Source organism: Clarias gariepinus, chromosome 21 (assembly GCF_024256425.1).
Source record: "Clarias gariepinus isolate MV-2021 ecotype Netherlands chromosome 21, CGAR_prim_01v2, whole genome shotgun sequence".
NCBI classification, from domain to species: domain Eukaryota; kingdom Metazoa; phylum Chordata; class Actinopteri; order Siluriformes; family Clariidae; genus Clarias; species Clarias gariepinus.
The window spans coordinates 19,786,597-19,808,980 of record NC_071120.1 but is presented as its reverse complement, the minus strand read 5'-3'; the positions used below and the strand labels follow the sequence as shown (position 1 = coordinate 19,808,980).

The 22,384-nt window shown below is 34.4% G+C and overlaps 3 protein-coding genes across 3 annotated transcripts; all 3 read right to left on the bottom strand.

The window, feature by feature from the left end:
- Positions 1 to 4,570: 4,570 nt before the first annotated feature.
- LOC128509311 (C-X-C motif chemokine 11-1-like) lies at positions 4,571 to 6,882 on the bottom strand. Its single transcript, XM_053480988.1, has 4 exons — positions 5,459 to 6,882; positions 5,207 to 5,336; positions 4,951 to 5,019; positions 4,571 to 4,854 (listed from the first exon to the last, which is right to left on the bottom strand). The coding sequence occupies exons 1-4, from the start codon at positions 5,697 to 5,699 to the stop codon at positions 4,782 to 4,784; spliced, it is 513 nt and encodes a 170-aa protein (XP_053336963.1). The 5' UTR covers positions 5,700 to 6,882; the 3' UTR covers positions 4,571 to 4,781.
- A 4,419-nt stretch (positions 6,883 to 11,301) lies between these two features.
- Positions 11,302 to 15,985, bottom strand: LOC128509079 (uncharacterized). The gene is made up of 8 exons (XM_053480650.1): positions 15,860 to 15,985; positions 15,636 to 15,762; positions 15,454 to 15,543; positions 13,994 to 14,000; positions 12,614 to 12,767; positions 12,389 to 12,515; positions 12,165 to 12,233; positions 11,302 to 11,903 (listed from the first exon to the last, which is right to left on the bottom strand). Exons 1-8 carry the CDS (start codon positions 15,915 to 15,917, stop codon positions 11,831 to 11,833), a joined length of 705 nt encoding a protein of 234 aa, XP_053336625.1. The 5' UTR covers positions 15,918 to 15,985; the 3' UTR covers positions 11,302 to 11,830.
- A 3,690-nt stretch (positions 15,986 to 19,675) lies between these two features.
- On the bottom strand, positions 19,676 to 20,574 carry LOC128509318 (C-X-C motif chemokine 11-1-like). The gene is made up of 4 exons (XM_053480997.1): positions 20,435 to 20,574; positions 20,211 to 20,337; positions 20,025 to 20,114; positions 19,676 to 19,912 (listed from the first exon to the last, which is right to left on the bottom strand). Exons 1-4 carry the CDS (start codon positions 20,487 to 20,489, stop codon positions 19,900 to 19,902), a joined length of 285 nt encoding a protein of 94 aa, XP_053336972.1. The 5' UTR covers positions 20,490 to 20,574; the 3' UTR covers positions 19,676 to 19,899.
- Between the last annotated feature and the right edge of the window lie 1,810 nt (positions 20,575 to 22,384).

Genomic DNA, 22,384 nt, shown 5'->3' with positions numbered 1-22,384 from the left:
TTGACAGGACAATTAAGGACTGAACAAGTATAGCCTGTTTGGAAGGGTTGCTGCCAGGAGGAAGGTTGTTCTGTTTAAAAAAAACACAAAAACACCAGAGAAGTAGACAAAACTATAATGTTTTCTACAATGCCCAGAACTAAACCCACTGTCAACCACAGCGGTGAAGGAGGGGTGGAGACAGGATCATTTTGCAGCAACAGGTCCAGGAAAACTTGCATTATAGGGGGGACCATGTATACCAGAGTGTTCTATAGGAAAATGTTACCCTATGAGGTTGTGAACTTTATGTGAATGTCTATTTTATAACATTATGTGTGTGCCCTGTAGTGACAGAGGAACATGTCTGCAGATTCACATTTCCTGTCTTTGTGTTTTTATACGTCAGGGAACTTTTGCCTCTTTACTTGTTTCTGCTTTTTGATCTCTGTTTACAATTAAACTATTAAATGCCCTGGGTTTGTTATTAATGTATTGCAAAATACCACTAAACCTAAAATATTCCCTCCAAGCTGGTTATTACTACCAGAACCAGGTAAGGGAGTACAGTAAGTATTAGGTACTACTGTTTATTTGAAATATTTAAAGACAGTTGCGAATATTTGATCATTAATATCTGTTGATTTAATGAGCAGTTTCTATATTTCGAATTAGAGCGAATGCATTAGGACTATGCATTGTACTTTTTGTGAAATTAAGTCAGCTTGAAATATAGCATGGAAATTTGAGCAAATGGGCAATTTCACGTCTGGAGAATTCCAAAGAAGAAGTGAAACACTGACACAGCTGTTATTTCCACATGATCAATTTGTGTAGAAGAAAAAGTGATGCAAGGATGTGAGGACAAGCTAATTATTTGATGTCTTCTTAACCTAATGTCTATCAGTTATCCCACGCTATGAATCATAGTGTTTAAAATCAAACGCTGGTGATATTTAGTATAACAGTATAAGGACATTATACAGTATCACTGCCTGTCTGCCTACGCAAATCCCATGTGAAGTCACAGTTCCTTACCTTAATGCCGTTACTACATTAACTACAATTTGGCATGGCAACATTCAACACTCAGTTCAGTATTGGCTTTATTGGGAACTACGAGGGCTGTTCAAGTGAAACCAGGACTATTTTTGTGCAGAATAACAGAACACAGTCATGAGAGTAAAAAAACTCCCATTATTTCTCTATATTATTCCCTGCTTCACTAAAGCTCTTAACGTTTTATTAGTGCCTGGATACTGTTAATGTAGAAAGTTCTCAGTACACCAGAGCCATGATCAGACTGCCTGCTTCATGCCTGAAATGCTGAGCCCCCCCTCCAGGAACTTCTTTAATGGCCCAAACATGTGGAAATGGCTTGGAGTGCGATCAGGACTACATGGGGGATGTTTCAGCCAAGTTCCTGTAATGTGCAAGTGGTGTCCAACTTCTAAATGTTTACAGGAACCACTTTTTAAAACATTTGCAGCACTTTTTAAAACATTTGCACCATTCTGATTCAGTTTATTCAGAGTCTACTAAGAGAGTTTACTAAGAGTCTCTGTGCATAAAGTCTTTTGTAAATGTCAATTTCTTGTACACCCACAAGTCCCAGTATGACGCCCTTCATTTGGCCACATACAATATGCTATAATGTATAATAGAACTTGTACTAAAGCATAAGACACTCTCAATAAAATACATAAGTTTTTTTTTTTCTAAAGCTATACCAAAGTCATATACAATGGTGTGAAGTATACTGCTCAAAAAAAATAAAGGGAACACTTAGTCCCAGTTTGACTTGAACCATGCATACACATATAAGAGGCGTTCAAGTCAAACAGGGACTAAGTGTTGCCCTTTATTTTTTTGAGCAGTTTATATAGTTAAATAACATAGCCTAAAACTGAACCGATATCTCAGTGGGTTTGGGGACATAAAATGGCAACTCATTTTGAACTTTAAATGAGGAACCTGATTAGTAACAACTGGTACTAGCTATATATCTATATAAATATTTTTAAAGCTTTCTATGTAATGTGATATGATTGCATAAGGAGAATTAGATAGAAAATGTTCATGGAGTCTGTGGTAAAAATTTAGAAACAAAAACAATAGCAGAAAAAAATAAAAGAGTAAAAGGTACAGCACTAAAACACTGATTTACTTTACACTATTCACATAATGAAAATTCAGGGAAAAATCGATCATTTACAGTATATGAATGAGAGTGTTTGTGATTTGTTATTTTCTGCTTCTACATGTGATCACATACTCACATAAGCAAATTACAAACCTGATTACAGGTGTGGTAAATACAAAAATACCGCACAGTACAGAATTTCTGAGATTTCTACAATAAAATATTGTATTTAAACCAGTTTTTATTTTAAATGTGTTACAATGACCAGTAATTCAGGTAAAGATAGTTATTTGTTTGGTATTTTCTTACCACTGATTTCGATATTGTTTACAGATTATTAGTGAATAGATATAGTAATACATAGAGCTTATCCACACATCCTGGGTGGCCTTTTTTGGCAGAACGAAACTATCATTTTACCATAATGGTGATGTCTGGGTTGTGGATAAGTAGGCTTTAAAGGGTTCTGAAATGGATTGTGTTTATGAGGACATGAAATTCCACGTCATTATATGCTACTGTATATTGTGTTATAGTAACCTCTTTACAGAACAGAAGCATTAGGACACTCAAAATTTCATATATAGGTTTATATATATACACACACACACACACACGTATATATGTATATATACATAAACATCTTGTTTCATCTTACCACACACTGATTAGCAAAATTGACCTCTTTGATGTCTTCCCACCCATAATAAATCTTAGTTATATTGAAAGTCATCCCATGATGCTCTTCCTCAAAACAAAAAAGCAGACGGTAAAAAATATGGCATTTTAAGAAACATGATTTAAATGACACATGGTATTTCCCAGGTTCAGAAACCAACACATACAGCTACTATATAGTACTGTATATGGTCAAAAATGTGTGGACACTTGACCATCATATGATCAAGTGCCATTTAAACGTCCCAGTTCCCTCTTTTCCTGTTATTGTAAATTCCAGGTCAAGTGGCTCTGTGCAAGCCACTCAACTTCTTCTAAAAAAAGGCATGTCAACTCATTTCTCCATGGACCTCATTTTGTGCACAGAGGTACAGTATTATCATGCTGGATATATGGTTGTGATGGTCAGGTGTCTACAAACTTTTGTTATATAATGGATTTCATAAATAGCTACTCACATAATGAAAGTAATATTTATAGTTTTTAGTGTAATGTTGTTATATATACTGTACAATATGAATTTATTTCTAAGTAACACAAAGTAATACAGAAATACTCACTGTGCCAGCAACACAGCATATGTCAATGACAATTAAAATAGTATATGTGCTTATATGAAAGCCTTGCCGGTGTGTGTTAACAAGAAGGCTTCAGACATTAAACTGTGTATTTGGTTTTCCGGTATGTCAGGTGGAACAAACCTTATCATTACTTTTTTAAAGAGGAAATTTAATCGTTTCCAGAATATAGGAATGACGTGGCAAAAATTTGGAACTGTTATAATGAACATATTATTATTATTATCTTGGCTTTTTGTTTTTTTGCTCAGTTTGGGTAGATTATCATATTACCTATTTTGTAATAAAAAAGGAAATGTCATAATATACTGCACAATCCTGAACCCTATATACTGTACTTAACTGTATGTTTATTTAAAATAATAATAATAATGGCTTAAATGATCTAAGCTTTAACTACACTGACCTCATTAAAGTGCAAGGGATGAAACTGAATAGATATTGACTTATTTAATTTACCTATAATTCTGTACAAAAATCTTGAGCCACCCCTCATTTCTTTATAAGAAATTTAATTAGGTTATGTAGATTAAATTAAAGAAATGGGAACAAATGTTTTATTGTCACAGGCTGCAAAGTGTCTAAAGATTATTATTGCTTATGTAACAACAACAAAAGTTTATTTTCTCTCTCGTCTGTTCCAACCAAACTGATCATCTGTCATCACATAAACCTGTTTATCACTGGTTCATGGTTTAGGTTAAAGTTTTCAATACTTTAATGATTCCCTAGTCACTGCCTGGCTATAGACAATGAAAATGGTCAGATATAGGAACTACACTGAAAATGAGAGCCAAAAAAAAAAAAAAAAAAAGTCCTTTGGGAAGCTTGGAGGACAATTTCTCAAGACTAAATTACAAAAAAACAGGATGTTGGGCGCTTTGGAAGCAAAATGTAAAGAAATAAGGGGTGGCTCCAGAGTTTTGCACAGTACTGTACATACATGCATGCATACTTTTGGCCTAAACTATCTAACTACTAAACTACAGTACCTTTGATAGTGTGATTGCTACAGTAACACTTGTTAGCTCAGTGTATTACATTACTGGAAAAAAAAATAAACAAAAAAATACTAATGAGCATGTTGTAGCTTAAACCTGCCTGAATGGGCTAGGTAATGAATTTTTTCATTTGTTCACCCATGATTATTAATATCTGGTGGAAACTGACAACATAAACAGCACTCAAAGAATACTTTTGAGACATTTTTTTATTGGTACCTTATCTATTCTCTCCTTAAATGAAAGTAGTTTCTAATAGAAAATTACACTGATGGTACTGTAGGTGCATATGTTCAAACTTGAAGAGTTAATATATGTACGATTGTCTCATGTCCTCCGTGCTAATCGTATTTAAAAGAGTAACAGATTGTTATGTATTAGCAGTAATAAGTAATAAGCATTTTAGTTTTGCTGTTTGTTTTTCTTCTGCTTTTTTCCTCTTGGTATCTTGGGTTCTGTGTTTTGCTTCTGTCCCCTGAAAGCATACAGGAAAGGTAATGAGCATTACTGTGTGGATGTTTTGATAAGTGGCTTTAAATCACATGATGTACGAGTAGTGGGAGATACTTACCTCAGTAACGCCCTGCCTTGCTTTTTATTTGGATCCAGGCAAAATTTTCTTCCATTTTTTAAAGTGACTCTACATAAAATAAACATAAATGTAAAAGTTATTAGCGCATAAAGTCAGAAAGCATAATATTTCAGAGCACTGCTGATAAGGTACTGTATTTGGTTAAATATTTGTCTAGGGACAGTCAATAAAGATTACAGTGATTGTTTGAGTATTGGCCAATTGTTTAACGCTGACTGAAGCATACAGTACTCACATAATATCAGTAAATGAACATGAGGCACTTGGAAAGAAAATCTCTAGCTTGTCCACGAGTGCAGGCTTAACTCTCTTTTGCAGCTTTGCTCCTTGGCATAAACAACGCTCTCCTGTTCCTCCTATCCTTCCTGAGGAAAGAGGTTTTTTTAGTAACCTAAAGTAATATTTAGCTCCAATTTTATTATTTTAAAGTAAAAAAAATGCTTTATCACATGTGTTTAAATGCATATTTCATAAAAAACCATCTTACCTTCAGAAAACATCACAGTGGCTCCATAGATGATCAAGAGCACCAGTGTGAGATTTGAAGCTTTCATGGTGAAGCTGGGCTGGTAATGTGGAGCACAAACCGATGGGATGGGAGCTAAATAAAAATCTCTGGGGAGGAGGGTGTCTTTGGACTGACTTTCAATTTTCCTTTCGACCCGAGATTTTGTATCTTCATGTGTGCCATTCCTTCCTTGTGGGAAAAACCCATGTGGGAACAACATGTGCTAAATTGAACTGACATGTGAGAGTCAAAATAATTATTAGTAGTCTTTACACTAGAATGGTATTGTATACCATATGGGTTGCATTTGCTAAAAAATAACAAGGATGAAAAATTAATACAAGAATCGAAAATAAATTGTAATATTTCATATATTTTGACATCCCATAACATTTTGGGAAACAATTTGGATATGTGAAATTGGCATATTTCTCGGGTACGTTTTTGTTTATAATGTTGTCCAGGCCTTCTTAAGATCCAGGATTTCCTAAGCAGAATGACACGAACTCACATACATTACAGTAAATGCCCAATAAATAAATATTTATAAATGCGATTAATAATGCTAAGTAATGACATCTGGTGGAAAATCTGAGAAAGACATGGCCCCCTTACCGGCATTTGTTTTCTGTTGGTACAAGATATGTTACTTTAACCTTCAGAGATCCAGACTCTATTGTTGTTCACAGTCAAATTTCTCATCACAGTTTATTTAGAATTTGCTTGTATTTTAAAGAAAAGTAAGTTCAGTTATATTTGCATTCAGTAATATACAGTATGTTCTATATCAGGTAGATATGAGGCCTTCTGACATATGATGATTATAAAGATTTATTTTTCCCTTTTTTGCAGTTTCTTTTAAATGAAGGGAGTTCACCTATAGTTTGTACAATCTTGACGTGAACTCTTGTAAATAGTTTAACAGCAGAAAATGCTGACATGTCTTTGAGAGTTCATAAGTACATATTTACACTGTCGACACATAAAAGACATTTAAATAAATGAAATTAGATTTGAAATTCATTATGGTTAAGCTTAATGATGGTCTACTAAAGCTGGTTATCTTTAGCTCCTGCCCATATTCCTGTCCTTTATGCAAGTGTGTGTCACTAAGCAGAGCAATGTGTGTCCCGCGTCATGATTACGGGGTGCTAACATTCATATTATAAAAAATAATTATTTTACCTTCATACTATAAATAAAAATGGACTTAAAAATTTGCTACAGTCACTTTTGCTACAGTTTGCATAAGCTTACTAAAAAAACTGGAAAGAAATAATTGTGACTTATAAAGTAAACAGCAGTTTTAGAAAATGTATTTTTAACAATATTCAAAGACAAAATAAAATAGTAAAAAGCCAAACTTTATCTGTTCAGGAATTAAGAATGTTGACGTGCACAGAGGATTCAGTTCAGTCACATTCGCTCTGCATTCCTAAAAGAGGTAAACAGATATTTTAATTAAATTGTCTTTAATCCGAATATAATGCAATTACTTGAATTTGTGTACAGCTCAGATAAAAGAACAATATCCAGTAACAAATTATCTATTAGGAGAAAATGTTCTTACCTTTTTTAAGGGCTCTCGTGATGTAGGTTAGAGTAAATTCAGATTCTGGATTCAGACATTTTAGCCCTGCGCCGCTCTTCAGGGTGACACTACATAAATAGCAACTTAGATATTTGAAAGAAACTAAATTGTGTTTAAACCTATTAGCTATTGAACTCACATAATTTCTGCCTTCTGACATGTTGTGCTTGGAGGATAGACTTCAAGCTTGTCAATTCTTTGTAGGCGAACTGAGTTAACCACTTGACCCTGACACAAAAATCTCTTTAAATTGATCCTTGGTTGTCCTGCAGAGAGACATCAATTACTGTACGTTTATTTGAAATCTTAATAGACATTCATTTAAACACAATGTAGCAACAAATCAATCAGTTGCAGTCAAAATGGTTGTGATCTGAAGCATCACTTACCTGCATATGTAAGGAATAGACATGCAACTGCAAGAAAAACTGCATTAACTTCATTTTCCTCCTTGTTCCTGTACAGACCCTTATCCAGAGGTGATATTCTGAAGGTGTTTTCACCAGAACCCTCTAGCATAAGACATGTTTGCTTCTATTTTTATACACACAGTGTTTCCTCGTCTCTCTGCATTTGATCAAACCACATTCACTTTAAGCTTCCTCTTACAGATTTCTTATTTCTTGGAAATGCTTAGTTTTATACACAGCAGTGACAGGCTAAATTTCACTTTTTAATTTTTTTTGCATTGGGTAGAAAAGAATCTGCAGCTTCATTAAACATACCTTCCCCTATGAGAATTGTTTACCATCTAACAAAGAGAGGTTAATGCAATTGATTTAACCATTCAGATAATTTAAAGTCAAGTTACGCCACAACTGACCTCTTGCACACCTGATCTATTCAATTCAATTAAGCTTTATTGTTTATTCTTATAAATAACAAGCAAGCTAGCAGAATTAGCAGTTTTGCTGAATCACATATAGTCCTCAAAAATTCTTTGAGCTGCCCTTCATTTCTTCATATTTTGCTTCCAAAGAGCCAGACTTTCTTGTAGTTTTTTATTTGTAAACATTCAGCAACATAATACAAATTTCAATGATATTGTAAAATGATAAATGAACATTAAGTCTTGCCAGACAGTTTGCAGACAATTGAATGTGCAAGCAAATCATCACGTTGTACTGTACATTTGGCTGTGCATTGTTCTCTAAAGTGATCAGTAATGTCCAATGACTAAAGTTACTCAACATACAGTACAGCGCTATCTGGTTTCTCATCATGTGTTTTTAGTCAAGTCTGTGGAGTTAAATTGAGCAAGATCAATTTAAAAAAAGCAATACTTTTCAACACATTTTCCACAAAATAATGGATGTTTAGATATACATGACTGCCAGGGCTCTATAAAAATGAAAAAACATACAATATTTCCTTGGTAAACAGCACTTAATAAGTGCTTGCTAAGATAATCCTAAGAGGGCAGGAAATAAACATTCATTAGGAATATCTATCAATTAACTTACAAAAGACCTATGGACAACTGTTTTAAAAACAGTTTTTCTCAGCCACATACAGTAAAACAGAGTACACTTGTGTTAAGACCATGGCTTAAGAATATTTCTTGCCACGTTTTACATATTTTGTATGTACAATAATTAAATAAAAGTAAACTATCGTACCTTTAAACAGAAAAATAATTTGTACTCATGTTTTATTCCCATTGTCATCACTAGCAGTATATATCCTACTTTAGTGGACTTTACTGCCCTGAAACTTGCAATTTATATGGATTTATGATTTTACACCAATCAGCCATAACATACCCTTACCACAGAATATTAATGTATCAATATTAATTATAATTTTTTTACCAATAAACTGGTGACAGGATCATGGGCACCGAAGACTCACGCATTGGGTTTAAAAGCCAATACAATACAAACTGTGGAAAAATTTAATTCTGGCCACAGTAGAAAGGCAGCAGCACACCCATTACATCACGAGGCCCAGCAGGCAAAGAGCTCAAGGCCTCCGAACTAGCCTCCAAACTCCCTGAAACCCAGTCAAGCCCATGGGATGCACCCACAATACAGAGTACCTAAAGGATCTGCTGCAAAAATCTTGGTTCCAGACACCACATCATACTCCTAGAGGCTTTGCGGAGCCATGACCCTGTGGGGCCTGAGCTGGCCTGGTTGCACAAAGGGAACCAAAAGCCTTGGTGGTTTTAATGTTAATGTTTTTAATGTTTATAACTGACCAGTGTACAGTAGTATCATTACAAAGAAAAGAGAAATCAGTTCGGTGGGTTATCCAATGTGGAAGTGGGTAAATACATGGTTCTTCTGAAAGAAAGAGAGTGAAACGGAAACTTAATGATTTCTCTTTCTGATATATATATAAAAATATACTGATTCACCTCAAAATTCTACTAGATTAAGATTTCTTTAGCTGTAAAGGACACACTATATGAAAAGTGTAGATTTTCTTGTAAAATCTTTATCTTTTAACAATATACAGTATTTTCACAAATGATGATTACTTGGCCATTGCATCCCTTAAATGTTTGCATATCTACTTTATTTTGTGTACATTATTTGTTTTGCAAACATTGTGCTGTTTACCATATAATTGTTTTATTGAAAGGTATTTTAGTATGTTTTTAATGTGGTTTAGCTAGAGAGACGTTAGCTCTATTTAGCTCTAGAAATGGCATTATATTTATAAGTCTCTTCTGGGCAAAAAGAAATTAAATTTGGCCAATGACTAATTAGTAGATATTCATATCACAAATATGTATGTGTGTGTGTATGTATGTATGTATGTAAGTATGTATGTTTCTATGTTTGTATGTATGTATGTATGTATGTATGTACAGTGGAACCTTGGATTACGAGCATAATTTGTTTCAGAAGCGGGCTTATATTTTAAAACACTCATAAACCAAATCGAATTTTCCCATAAGAAATAATGAAAACTCAAATTATTCATTCCACAGCCCAAAAAAATTAATTGATAAAAAATTACCACAAAATATTAAGTGAAAATAAAACAAATTAACCTGCACTTTTTTTAAACTCTGTGTGTGTGTGTGTGTGTCACGGTGTCCAATGACGGGCGCGACACAAAGAGCAGGCTGAGCCTTGAGCAGAGAGAAAATGGATTTTTAACCTCTCTAATGAGACATGCTTTTGCTTTACATGCGCGCTGTACACACACGCATACAGACACAAAATAAAATATGTTTTTACACACATGTGGTCACAGTGTTATAGTTAACAGTATACATGTGCACGAATGTTGATTATACCAGTAAGAGACGCGGACTAAGACCCAGCAGGGGAGACGATTACCCACAATTCCGCAGTGCAAGAGAAAGAAAAAACATTGGCTCAGTTGTGATCACGTGACGCTTGAGGTCAAAACAAGAAGCGCATGCGTGATACATGACACTCGGTACTCGCAAACCAAGACTTGTTCGTTTACCAAGTTAAAATTTATTAACAAATCTTTGCTTGTCTTGCGGAAAACTTGCAAACCACGTTACTTGCAATTCAAGGTTTCACTGTATGTATGTATGTATTTATGTATGTATTTATTTACTCTGCATAAATAGTCTGCATTGTTTTATTAAATTGACCTTTTACTTGTTATACAATTCGATTAAACATACAATTAAATAGAAATGAGTTATTTTTATTTTTTAATCTCGTTTTGATCTTCCATTTTCAGTGCATGATTGAGGGCAATGACATCTGCTTTCGTGGGAAGCTTTTTTTTCTCCTGCTTCTTGATGCATTGTTGTACATGTGTGGTACTGACAGCTTAATAACCCTGACAGCATGATTCCCCCTGCCCCCATCCACCCTTGCTCGTTTTCCCAGCCACAGCCTCAAAAACTCTAGGCAGATCACATGCTGTACACAGGACAGGATTTCAGGATTTTTTGGGACTGAGAGAGGGAGAGAGATTTTGACATCGCATTACATATTTATATGTCTGTGGGTTTAGGTTTCTGTTTGACCAGAGCCTTTCAGTTTCACTGTTTTGACCTCCAAATTCCACAGGTCTCAATCTGTCGAGCATGCCTGGCATGTGCTGGACAAACAAATCTGATCCATGGAGGTACAGTACAAAAAACACACACCAGAGGTCTAGTGGAGTCATGCCCCCTCCAACATTAACCAACAACACAAACCAATAATTCCAGAAAAAGCATAATGTACCAATCTGATTGGTACATTATGCTTTTTCTGGAATTAAAATAATTTATAGAGGATGCAAGTTAATGTACTGTATTGCAAGTGAATTAAGGTTTTATTATTTTTTTGTTCAATCAGTCCATCAAACAGTCAATCAATGTGTTATCTGTACCTAAATGTTTATACATTATTGTGTGTAATACTGAGCATTAAATAGTGATCTATGATCTAATAAACATCATAAGGTACTTGGTTTAAAGTAAATAAAAATGATCAATTTCTTTCCATTACTAAAAAAAGAAGTACAGCATATATTTGATTTACACACACACAAAAAATGTATGCTTTTTTTCCATACAGTAGATACAGGAACAGTACACAGGCAGTACAGTAAAATATTACAGTACAGTAAATATTAGTAAGAAGTTACAAGTTACAAGTACCTACAATAATGCCTTTTATTACAGAAATAAGCAGTTAACACATATAATTCATGGCCGATTTTTTTTTCTTGATACAATATAAGAATATAATATTAAGTGATTAAATCAGCTTTAAGCAGTTATTGGAAAATGCTGAGCAGTCACACATGTGAGGAGAATTCACTTTAATCACATTTCAGTTTTGCTGCATGTTCTTATTTAGTTTGTTGCCTCTTTGACCAATGGGCTTTTTCTTTTGCTTCTGTCCACTAAAAGCATTAAAGAAATATATATTGAGAATTTATGTATGTTTAGTGAGCACTCTGTACTAATCATATTTAGGGGGGTTGAAAAAATCTATTGGTATTTATCTCTTGTTCAAGCCATCCATCAAGACTAAACATGCCACTGTTAGTTATTAACCAACTGTTTTATTGTATGATTTCTCTTTGGATAAACTCGTATTTACTCAACGAGTAAATATAAATGTCTGACATGTTGAATGTGTTATGATTATTAGGTTTGCTCACCTTAAGAATTTTTGTCCTTGTTTTCCTTTTGGATCCAGGCACACCTTCATTCCGTGCTTTAGACTCAATCTGAAGAGCATAAACACAATAATGTAATTTATTAACAAAGTTTAATATCCTTATGATTTGCACAATAAAGAAAAAGAATAAAAAAATACATAAAGTATCAGCAGTATTAGAATGATTAATGGCAAATAGTTTAGCCAAGACTGATGCACGCTCACATGATCTCGGTATTCAAACAGGAGGCACTTGGAGGGAATATCTCAAACATCTTCACAAGTGCAGGTCTAACCCTTTCCTTCGCTTTCGTTTTGCACAAACAACGCTCTGCTTTTTCTTCAACTCGTCCTGCAGGAGCATTTTTATTATTTTTTGTAACACTGTTTATGGGTGGTTTAGACAAGAATTTATTGTATGTTGTATGATGTAGATAAAGACCACCTTACCTTCACAAAGCATTGCAGTCAGAGCAAATATCACCAAAGACAGAACTGATAGAGTTGTAGCCCTCATTGTGAAGCTGGACTGAGCCAGTGGGAGGCAAAGTGAGGAGATGGGAGTTAAATAAGACGAGCTGGGAGGAGGGTTATATTCAAGCAACTTTCACTTTTTTTTTTTTTTTTTTGACCGAAGGTATTATATTTTCAGATGCTTTATACTGTACCTTCCTCATGGGAAAAAACCCAGTAAAAAAAAAAAAAAAAAAAAAAACATTGAATCTGGAACAACAAAAAAAAACAAGAACATTATGTTGTTACATTATACAATAATGATACAAGGAAGTATGTTTTAAAGCAATACATTATTCCTCTTGATTGGAAAAGTGGAAATGTCCCCAGTTATTTTGATTGTTTTACAAATAGCTGTGTTATGAAAAACAGATCACATTATTGGTTGCAAAAGAAGGAGGATGTGGAAAAATGTGTTTCTTTAACCAAGCTACTTATTTATTAGTAATTTTAATATCCACAGATTTCTGCACAGACAATTTTGGCTTACTATCAATACATGACTGATTGTAAGTTTTTTTTTCAAACAACAACAACAACTCAATAATGATAATAATAATAATGATAATAATAATAATAATAATAATAATAATAATAATAATAATAAAAACAACAACTAATTTATTTAACACATAACCAGGTTAGTTTAATTTGTCATTTTGATAACTGATATTCTGACAAAGATGCATATTTTGGTAAGTTTGTTCAGTGTCAATCCTGTGCTCAAACAGCTCTGATGGCCTGTAGGAAACATTGTAGGAAGGATAATAACTAAGCTCTTCTGGGAAAAAAGAAATCAAATTTGACCCAACAACTAATTAGTAGTTATTTATTGCAAATATGTATGTATGTATGTATGTATGTATGTATGTATGTATGTACGTATGTACGTATGTATGTATGTATGTATGTAAAATTAATTACAGAAAATGGTCACTCTGAAATTTATTTTAGTACTTTTTATAACCAACTTTACAAGAATATGCAGAGGAAAAGGGCTGCATTGTTTTATTAAATTGATCATTTACTTGATTTACAATTTTATTAAACATACAATTAAATTGAAATGAGTTATTTGTATTTTTTAACCTCGGGTTGATCTTCCGTTTTCAGGGGATGATTGAGAGCAATGACATCTGCTTTCGTGGGAGGCTTTTCTTTCTCCTGCTCCTTAATGCATTGTTGTACATGTATGGTACTGACAGTTTAATAACCCTGACAGCTCTCAAACAGCTCTGATGGCCTGTATGAAACATTTATGCACCAATCACATTATATATTTGTACATCAAGGAATGGGTGGTGTATGGTCTGTCACATCCCAGCTGTTGGTGTGCAACAACAGAGGAGAGTGTATTCAGAAATATTTAAAAATATAGCTAAATAAATGTATGATGTTATGATGTTAGTCCAGAAGATGATGTGTAAAAAGTTTTGATCTAGTTGATAAATGCCTCCCCAAAGCCAAACTTCTCTAAAACAGGAAAACGGGAATTTCCAGGTAGACCCATTGAAGGCTTTTTATGTGTCGAGAGTAAGTATGATGAACTGGTTTGGGCTGGTTGTGGGAGTATTAGAGATTTTTACTTTTCTATAAGCTAGTACTTTGGTAATGATTTTAATGTGTTTATTAATGTGTCTGGATGGTAATGTTGGATCATTGGGTTTATTGAGCAGTAGTGAGATTGTGGCTGTGTTCATGTTCATGTGATGTTTGTTTTAAATGGGTTATCATCTGGAAGAAGAGAGGTGATAAAATGATCCAGAAATGTTTATAAAACTCAGCAGGGAAGCCATCAGGCCCTGGTGCTTTGTGATTCGGTATGAGTTTTAGAGCAGTGAAAGTTCATGGTGTTGTTATGGGTGATTTCCGGTTGTTTATTTGATCTTCTCAAATAAAGTTAGGGTAGATTGATACTATTAAAGAATTAATTGATGTCAATCTGATTCGGGTCTTTCTGATAAATATAATTTACTGTAAAAAAAAAAAAAAGATTTGGGAAATTTCTTCCAGAGAATTGGTGAGCTTCCCTGCTATCTCCATAATAACTGAAAATGTTTTGTTTGTTCTTGTCATTATATTTATTTTATTAAGTGTGTTTTGAAAAGTCAGAATTATTGTTATAATGTAAATTTTATTGTCTTAACCTATGAACCAGGAATTTAGTATGTTTATTTCTATTTTTTAATTTACATACTGTAATTTTTGGATGACTCCTTGATTAAAAAATTAAAAACTTGATGCTTTAGTTGTATGTGTAGATTTGGTAAGTACCTCTCCTCCTCCTATCCTCTCATTATTTTATAAATTATAGGTGTCTAACATTTGTGTTATAACATAAATAAAAAACAACATCATCTTGCTAATAAGAATGACATATTGCTTTCTGATTTTAAGCACTGTTCTGTGCTGACTTTATTATAAATTAGGATATAAGTGTACAAAAACAATATATTAAATTGAAAGATATATAAAATAATAAATATATGTTGCATTTCCTCACAAACTATTTACATTTACTATTTATATACAAAAGTAACTTTCATAAACTGAGCAGCAGACACATCATATATACAATGTTTACAACATATTTTAAGCAAGTCTCTGTGCAATCTCTTCCACTTCTGTTCAGACACATTTCATGCTTTAATCTGCACTCCTGTAAAATAGAATAAAAAAATAAATCTTTGTTTTGTCTATCATGGATGCCCATGGTTATAGAGCCTAGCTAAAACAGCATTATTATGATATAAAAATATTTAATAATATGCTCTCACCTTTTTTCTAAAGCTGCCTTGATGTATTTCTGAGTAAATTGAGAGTTTGGATTCAGGCATTTTTTCCCTGCACCGTTTTTCAGGGTGACACTATAGGGATAAATAAGAAGTTAGATAACTTAATAGAAGTTAATGATGTTGTATTATACATTATTATGGATGTTAATTGTTACTGGACGTACATGAATTCAACATTTTCACAAGATGCACTACTAGGATAAACTTCAATCTTGTCAATACGTTGTAGACGAATCACATTCGCCAGAGGACCCTGACACAAACACCTCCTTACACTGGTCCTGGCCTGTCCTGCAAACAGAATAAAATTGTATATTATAAGTTATTACAACTCTGTATAATCCTGTGTATCATTGAAAAAGGTGCATCTGAAGATTAAGAATCTTACCTTGTACATGAACAATAAGTAGACCAGCAAAGACAACAAAAACCGCAGCAGACTTCATTTTTCTCTTGTTCCTGAACACACTTGATGCTCTGAAGATTCAGTGAATTATTTTCTTCTTGATGCTTGAGGATATTGTGAATGATTAAGCCTTGTCAGTCCTCTTTTATACATGCAGAGGGGTGTTTCCCCATGTTCCTGCCTTGTTAAATCCCTTTCAGTTCCTCTTGTACTTCCTGTGGATTTAACTTTCTCAATTCTTAGAAATGGTCTCTCTGATAGTCAACAGTAAATGAGTAGACGTTTGTCACTTTGTTTGGGTTTTCAAGTAATGGAGTCTTACTTTAGTACCAAAGCTGACCCATGGCAAATTTTGAAAAATAGATTTGAGAATTTGAAGACCAAAGTACTTTGGCAAAGCATGCTTCAGTTCTTCATTCAAATGCCACGTGTCACACTTTAATCTTACCTTCCGATAGTAAATTAGCAAGGAACCAGAGTGTAAACACATTAGCTAAAGCTACAGGTGGAGTGGTCTTACTGTAAATCAGCTCTCATTCTTGCCATCATGCATCAAGTTTAAATTAATTAATTAATTAATTTATTTATTTATTGTGACGTGGCGTTTATTATCCTATTATGATAAAGGGATGGACATGGTCAACAATACAGTATGTATTGTATGTACTGTACTATATTGTAACAGTATGTATTGTTGTATTGCAAGGCTGTGGCATTTAAACAATGGCTGTGGCATTTAAACCATGTTTAATTGGAAATGAAGTGTCCAAAGTGTCCTAGGAAAGCACCCCCACACCATTACACTGGTGAACAGAACTGTCGATCAGGGTTTGATGGACCCAGGCTTTCATTTGGTTTATGCGAAATTCTGATTCCACCTTCCGAATATTGCGGCAGGTAACTTATGACCATGTGGTTACTAAAACTAACAAATAATGTGGGGAACTATTTAATGTTAATACAGCTGTAAATTTGAAAAAGCTAGATATCTTAATTTGTATATTATTTCTTTCATGATAAAACTTTTCATGTGGAGTGAAATGTTCTGCTCTGAATCTCTTCTTGATTTGTTACACTGCTGATTTCACTGTGGAAATTGTTTGGGGTTGTGAAATAGTAGGATTCCAGAGAAAGAAGAACTGATTTTGCTGCTTCGATTTTGTAATCAAACGGAGAAGGGTAAATACATGAAAGGGAAAAATGTAACTCTTTTAAGTGGAAATGAATTAGATCATTAAATTTGCATGCATGTCCTGTAAACACAGTTTAGAATTTCAGATAAATCATATGGCAATGTAAGTTAAAATATACTGTACACATGTCCACACATTAATTGTAATTAATGTCAAAGCTTAAAAGCAACTTTGATATTTTTAAAAATATGGTTAAGGGTTCAGTTCCCGCTCAGGTCTGTGTGCAGAGTTTGTATGTTTTCCGGGTTTCCTTCCACAGTCCAAAGACAAGCAGATTAGGCTAACAGGCGTTTTCCAAATTGCCCAAAGTGTGTGAATGATCATCTGATTGTGTGTGTTTATGTGTATGTGTATGTGTGTGCCCACTGTTATGGATTGGCACCCCATCCAGGGTGTATCCCGCCTTGTGCCTACTGTATAGATAAGTAATATTAAATAAAAAGTAGGAAATGCTAATTCACGTCCATATAAGTGTGCATATATGCCATGCACAAATATTTTGAATGTGTGGCTACAGACATGTAACAAATTAAGGAAAAACCCGGGAGCTCTGCGTATACTGGCATACTGTATGTTACCTGATTAGTTTGAGCCCCTTTAAGGGAAGCTTTTCTACAAATTAATACACATCCTCCTGATTGATCATCTTTATACTATGATGAAAATAATCTATCCTAATGGGAGAGCTTTCTTCTAGGATGACCTTCCATCCACAGGGCATCCATATGCTTCCATCCACAGGGCATAAAGGAGCACCAGTGACTATACTTTATACAGTATATGAGAGAACAGCACTGTTCAATTTACTCTCACTGTTTTTTTTTTAATTCTGTTTGTAAATACAGTAAATACAACATTTTGTGACATACAGCTAGTTGAACAAGTGTTGAACTGAACGCTATGGGGTCCGAGCCAGAACTAGCAAGGTGTACATAATGAGTGCATGTTAGTAAAGACACAATGTTTTAGCATCAGGGAGCTACTGTACAAGGAGTTGACTGAACTTCTTAATATTTTTTAACTTTTAAAGGCATAGCAGCATGAATGAGAGCTAATTTATAACCATCACAATTATCATGCTAACAAAACTTTGAGAGATTAGCAAAAATAGCTGTCTTAGCTAATGTATTCACACTCTGGGTCCTTGGTGAAAAGGTTTGAACCTGGGATCTTCCAAACCGTAGTTCAATGCCTCAACCACTGAGCTACCCCTGGGCCTTTAAATGAAAACCCAAACCAAGTGACTAAATTTAGCTTCAGTCACTGTTGACTATCAGAGAGACCACTTATAAGAAATAAGAAAGTGAAATCCACAAGTACAACTGGAAGTGAAAGTGATTTACAAGGCTAGAAGATGGGAAACCGAATGCTAAAATAGTTTCCATGCAAATACTACAACCAGCCACTAGGTGGCATCTGAGACATTTCACTGATCTGGTTGATGAAGAAGACACTGATGACACTATGACATGATCTTTACAGTACATTCACCAGATTTGATTTAATTTTATTTGATTACCTAATGAGCTGTTTCAAGCTGTTTCAACATTACCTGTGAAGTGTAAATTTTCTACTAGTGTACAGTACTTGAATCAGTATGAATTTTTATGCATATGCAATATTGAGACACTGACACCTGTACCAGGCAATGAGCAAAATAACAGACAGTTCTTTCAAGACCCTTTCCAAGGATTCACATGTGATTCATCTTTTACATTATGTGACTGTGTAAGTCCTAACTGTTTTCTCTCTTATACTCTCTCTCTCTCTATCTCTCACTGTCGAGCTACACATGCCGCTCCTGAGCTGCCAGTGATCCAGACTCTCCCTGCCCTCCAGACCTGTCTGACTCATCCTGGTGCCCCGCTTATGGTTAGAGCTGTACTTCCGGAGGCCCAGTGTGGTCTGCTTGGGATGCGTGTGGTGACTGGGAATGGTTCTACTGTATTTTACCATTATAACAGTCCTAGCCTTGGCTAATACAGACAGCTGTTCTTTGAGGACTTGTGACTTTAGTCGATTAGTTAAGGATTGGAATTTCCTACAGTTTTATACTTAAGCCTCAAATAACTGGGTGTATATTTACTTAAAACATCTTATGTTATATTAAACTTCCAGCTGCGAAACAATTGCTGCTATCAGTTATCATCCAAATGAGGATGTGTTCCCTGTTGAGTCTGGTTCCTTTCAAGGTTGCTTCCTATTGTCACCTCAGGGAGTTTTCTTTGGCACCGTTGCCCCTGGCTGACTCATCAGGGATAATCTGAGTAATTTTAATTCATTTGTATTTTATCATACATTTCATACACATTTCCATAATTTTCTTTTAATACTGTCTAACTGCTTCGTGATAATGACCATTATCACAATGACTGTTAAAAGTGCTATACAAATAAAATGTAATTGAATTGTAGTTTTTCCTACTGGTGAATTTAGTGTTTTAATAATGTGTGTGTAGGTTTTTGAATATCTTTTCTGTGTGTGTGTGTGTGTGTGTGTGGCAAACACCTCCCCCTATTATCTTATTAATACAGTAGCATAATTATTATCTCAGTCCACACCTACAAATTTATAAGAAGTCTGTTATTTAATTTATAAAGCACTATTACAGTATGTGCTGACTTTATTATAATTCAGTATGTACAGTAAATATACAAATAATATTTTTAAAGGTTTTTTAAACCCTTTAAATCTTAAACAACATTGTCTTTAAATAAATTGTAAATTTAAAATGTTTAAGAAATCTATACACAATTTTTAACAACATTTAAAATATTTTAAATATGTCTCTGTGCTCTTTTCTTTCACTAATGTTCAGTAATGTCACATTTACCCAGCACGCCTGTAAAAGAAAAACAGATTTTAAAAATTAGAATTGTCTGTCTTTCAGATATTCAACTTTTAAATAAAATATCATGATTTAATTGAAACAATATTTAATAAAATCCTCTCACATTTGTTCTAAAGCTTCCTTGATGTATTTCTGAGTAAATTCAGATTTTGGATTCAAGCATTTTTTCCCTGCACCGTTCTTCAGAATGACACTACAGAGATACAGTAAATAAGAAGTTAGATAACTCAATAGAAGTAAATGATGTTATATTATACAATGTTATGGATGTTATAGTTACTGAACTTACATGATTTCCACATTTTCACAAGATGCACTAACAGGATAATATTCAAACTGGTCTATATGTTTTCGACGAACTGCATTCGCCAGAGGACCCCGACACAAACACCTCCTTACACTGGGCCTGGCCTGTCCTGTAAACAGATAAAAATGTTATATTTTAAGTTATTACAACTCTGTTTAATCCTGTATATCAGTAAAAGAGGTGCATATGAGGATAATGAATCTTACCTTGTACATAAACAATAAGTAGAGACACAAACACAAAAACTGCAGCAGACTTCATTTTTCTTTTGCTCTTAAACACACTTGATGCTCTGAATATTGATTGTATGCTTTTTTTTCTTGATGCTTGTAGAGAATGTGATTGAATGAGTCTGGTCAATCTTCTTTTATATGCTCAGATCAGTGTTTCCCAGTCCTCCTGCCTCCTGCCAGTCTTTAACTTCCTCTTGTATGTCCTGTTGATTTAAAATATTTCTGGTAACTAGTCTTTCTGAGAATCAGCAGTGACAGACGCTAAATTTAGTCATTTTGTTTTCTTCTTATGAAATCTGCAAAGCTGACACATGGGGGGGAAATGAGTTGATGCGAAATTTGAGAGTATTCTGTGGAATAGGTTCACCTTGTTTTTTTTTATAGTAAATTAGTGCTTATTTAGTAAGTTAAAGCACATTAGCTAAAACTACTGTATCTAACAACAGCTTGTTTTGCTAACCTTTTAAATTTTAGTCATCATGATAACTGTGATAGTCTTAAAAGTTTGATTTATTAGGAAGTTCAGTCAACTCCTTGTAGCTCCCTGGGGTTAAAACATTATCTCTTTACTAACATACATTCCCTGGCCACTTCAATAGTACACTTGGGTTAGATGCCATTTTGCCCTTAGAACTGCCTTAATTCTTGCTGGAATAGATCATATCAATAGACATATTTCCTATTGCACCAGAATGAGTTCTATCTGGTGACTGTAGAGGCCATTTGGGAACAGTGAATGCATTATGTTCAAGTAACCAGTTTAAGACTCCAGAATGAATCCATGTTTTCATTTGTTAATGCCAAATCCTGACCCTACCATCCGAACTTTAGAAAAGGCAATGTTTTTCCATCCTTCTTCAAACAAATGTCACAGAGTTCATGCCTCAATTTCCAATTTATAGCTGTCAGTAGTATACTGTATCTGTAGACCATCTGCTTCAATGTTTAACGTGTTTAGAGATGTTCTTTGGCATACCTCTTAGCTGAAACCAATCTGAACATTCTCCTTTGACTTCTGATATCAGCATTGCCCATTATTGTTCAGAGAACTGCTGTTTACTGGATTTTCTCTGAATGCCCTAGAAATGGACTGAAAATGCCAACAGATCAGCAGTTTCAGAAACGCTCAGACCAGCCCGTCTGGCACCCAAAGTCATTCCACATTCAAACCATGACATGTTCACTTACTGTAAATCATTCTTCTTCTCAATTGTTTCTTTAATGCTCAACTTGACCAGGTCTATATGACTAAATGCACAGAGTTGCTGATATTTTCATTAATCATGCAGTTGAAAAGGTATATCTATAAAGGAAGTAAACATTGACTGTACACAACAGTGATTTGTTACACTCATGATTACACTGTGGAAATTGTTTGTAAAGGAAAAAAGAGAAATGAGAACTGTTTTTGCTGCATCAGTGGTATGTGTTAAAGCACCGGGAAGATCAGAGCTGTGGTCACAGACTGCTGGAGTGATTGTGCATTTTTGGGAAGACTCATCCCATTCCAGAATTAAGCTGACAAGGGCAGATGCATCTCATCTGACATCTAAGAGAAAAGAAAAGGGAAATGTTGTTGTATATAACATAGTATATATTATAAACAACCAAATTTTTAATTTCTTTCTCATCAATACATTTTCTTTGTTTTGAGTTTTGTCCTTGGCAAACACAGGTCTCACAGTAATTATTAAATTGGCTGTACGAGTTCTTTTTTGAACTGCAGCTTCAGGGCAGCTTTAGCTTTCTCTTAGATTTGGTGGCAGCATCGTACTAAACTGTATATTGTGCTGAGGAAACCTCTACTTGGGAGCATGCTGGGAGGTAGCCAAACTGGCTGCCCATTGGATTTCAGGTGAAAGCCTAATAACAGGCTTGCCATGGCCCCTAAAAGGCTACAAAAAGGCCTCCCAGAATTTGCCA

Coding starts and splice junctions, on each gene's coding strand:
- LOC128509311 (XM_053480988.1), bottom strand. CDS start 5,699: ATGTTGTTCCCACATGGGTTTTTCCCACAAGGAAGGAATGGCACACAT. Junction 5,337..5,458: donor CACTGTGATGTTTTCTGAAG/GTAAGATGGTTT, acceptor CTCTTTCCTCAG/GAAGGATAGGAGGAACAGGA. Junction 5,020..5,206: donor TGTTCATTTACTGATATTAT/GTGAGTACTGTA, acceptor TATTTTATGTAG/AGTCACTTTAAAAAATGGAA.
- LOC128509079 (XM_053480650.1), bottom strand. CDS start 15,917: ATGAAGTCTGCTGCGGTTTTTGTTGTCTTTGCTGGTCTACTTATTGTT. Junction 12,516..12,613: donor GACTGCAATGCTTTGTGAAG/GTAAGGTGGTCT, acceptor ATGCTCCTGCAG/GACGAGTTGAAGAAAAAGCA. Junction 12,234..12,388: donor TGTTTGAATACCGAGATCAT/GTGAGCGTGCAT, acceptor TATGCTCTTCAG/ATTGAGTCTAAAGCACGGAA.
- LOC128509318 (XM_053480997.1), bottom strand. CDS start 20,489: ATGAAGTCTGCTGCAGTTTTTGTGTTTGTGTCTCTACTTATTGTTTAT. Junction 20,338..20,434: donor ACTTATTGTTTATGTACAAG/GTAAGATTCATT, acceptor ATCTGTTTACAG/GACAGGCCAGGCCCAGTGTA. Junction 20,115..20,210: donor TGTGAAAATGTGGAAATCAT/GTAAGTTCAGTA, acceptor GTATCTCTGTAG/TGTCATTCTGAAGAACGGTG.